Raw genomic sequence first — 506 nt, 5'->3', positions numbered from 1 at the left:
GGAGCTGGCTGCCGAATCGCTCCCTTCCCCTTGGCTCTGCTCAGTATCCCGAGCTCAGACTCGACCTGCTCGACAGGAAAAGCTCCTGCCTGGAGCTGGCTGCCATGAGGAACGTGAACATCATCCTGCAGCACTACAACTTCACGGGCAAGCTGAGCAACAGGCAGGCTGGGGACGAGGGCCTGGGGCTCCTCCGCACGGTGTTCGCCGTCATCAGCTGCATCATCATCGTGGAGAACCTGCTGGTGCTCTTGGCCATCCTGCGGTGCCTACGAGCGCGCCGCTGGGTCTACTCCTGCATCGCCAGCATCACGCTGAGCGACCTGCTGGCCGGGGCCGCCTACCTGTCCAACCTCTGCCTCTCGGGCAGGAGAACCTTCCAGCTCTCCCCCCAGCTCTGGTTCCTGCGGGAAGGAACCCTCTTCATGGCGCTGGCCGCCTCCACCTTCAGCTTGCTGGTGACGGCCATCGAGCGCTACAGCGCCATGGTGAGACCCATAGCCGCG

General features: G+C 64.0%; 1 protein-coding gene across 1 annotated transcript in view; it reads left to right on the top strand.

Annotated features, from left to right (window-relative positions):
- Positions 1–506, top strand: part of S1PR4 (sphingosine-1-phosphate receptor 4) — a gene marked incomplete at its 3' end in the record, with an annotated part of 2,243 nt that overhangs the window by 1,344 nt on the left and 393 nt on the right. Inside the window, exon 2 of the mRNA XM_010024187.1 lies at positions 5–506. This exon is cut by the window's right edge and continues 393 nt beyond it. Coding sequence (XP_010022489.1) covers positions 5–506 — 502 coding nt within the window. The remainder of the gene's footprint in view (positions 1–4) is intronic.

This window comes from Nestor notabilis, unplaced genomic scaffold (genome assembly GCF_000696875.1).
Source record: "Nestor notabilis isolate BGI_N333 unplaced genomic scaffold, ASM69687v1 scaffold24081, whole genome shotgun sequence".
NCBI classification, from domain to species: domain Eukaryota; kingdom Metazoa; phylum Chordata; class Aves; order Psittaciformes; family Psittacidae; genus Nestor; species Nestor notabilis.
This window is presented reverse-complemented; position numbering and strand designations above follow the sequence as displayed.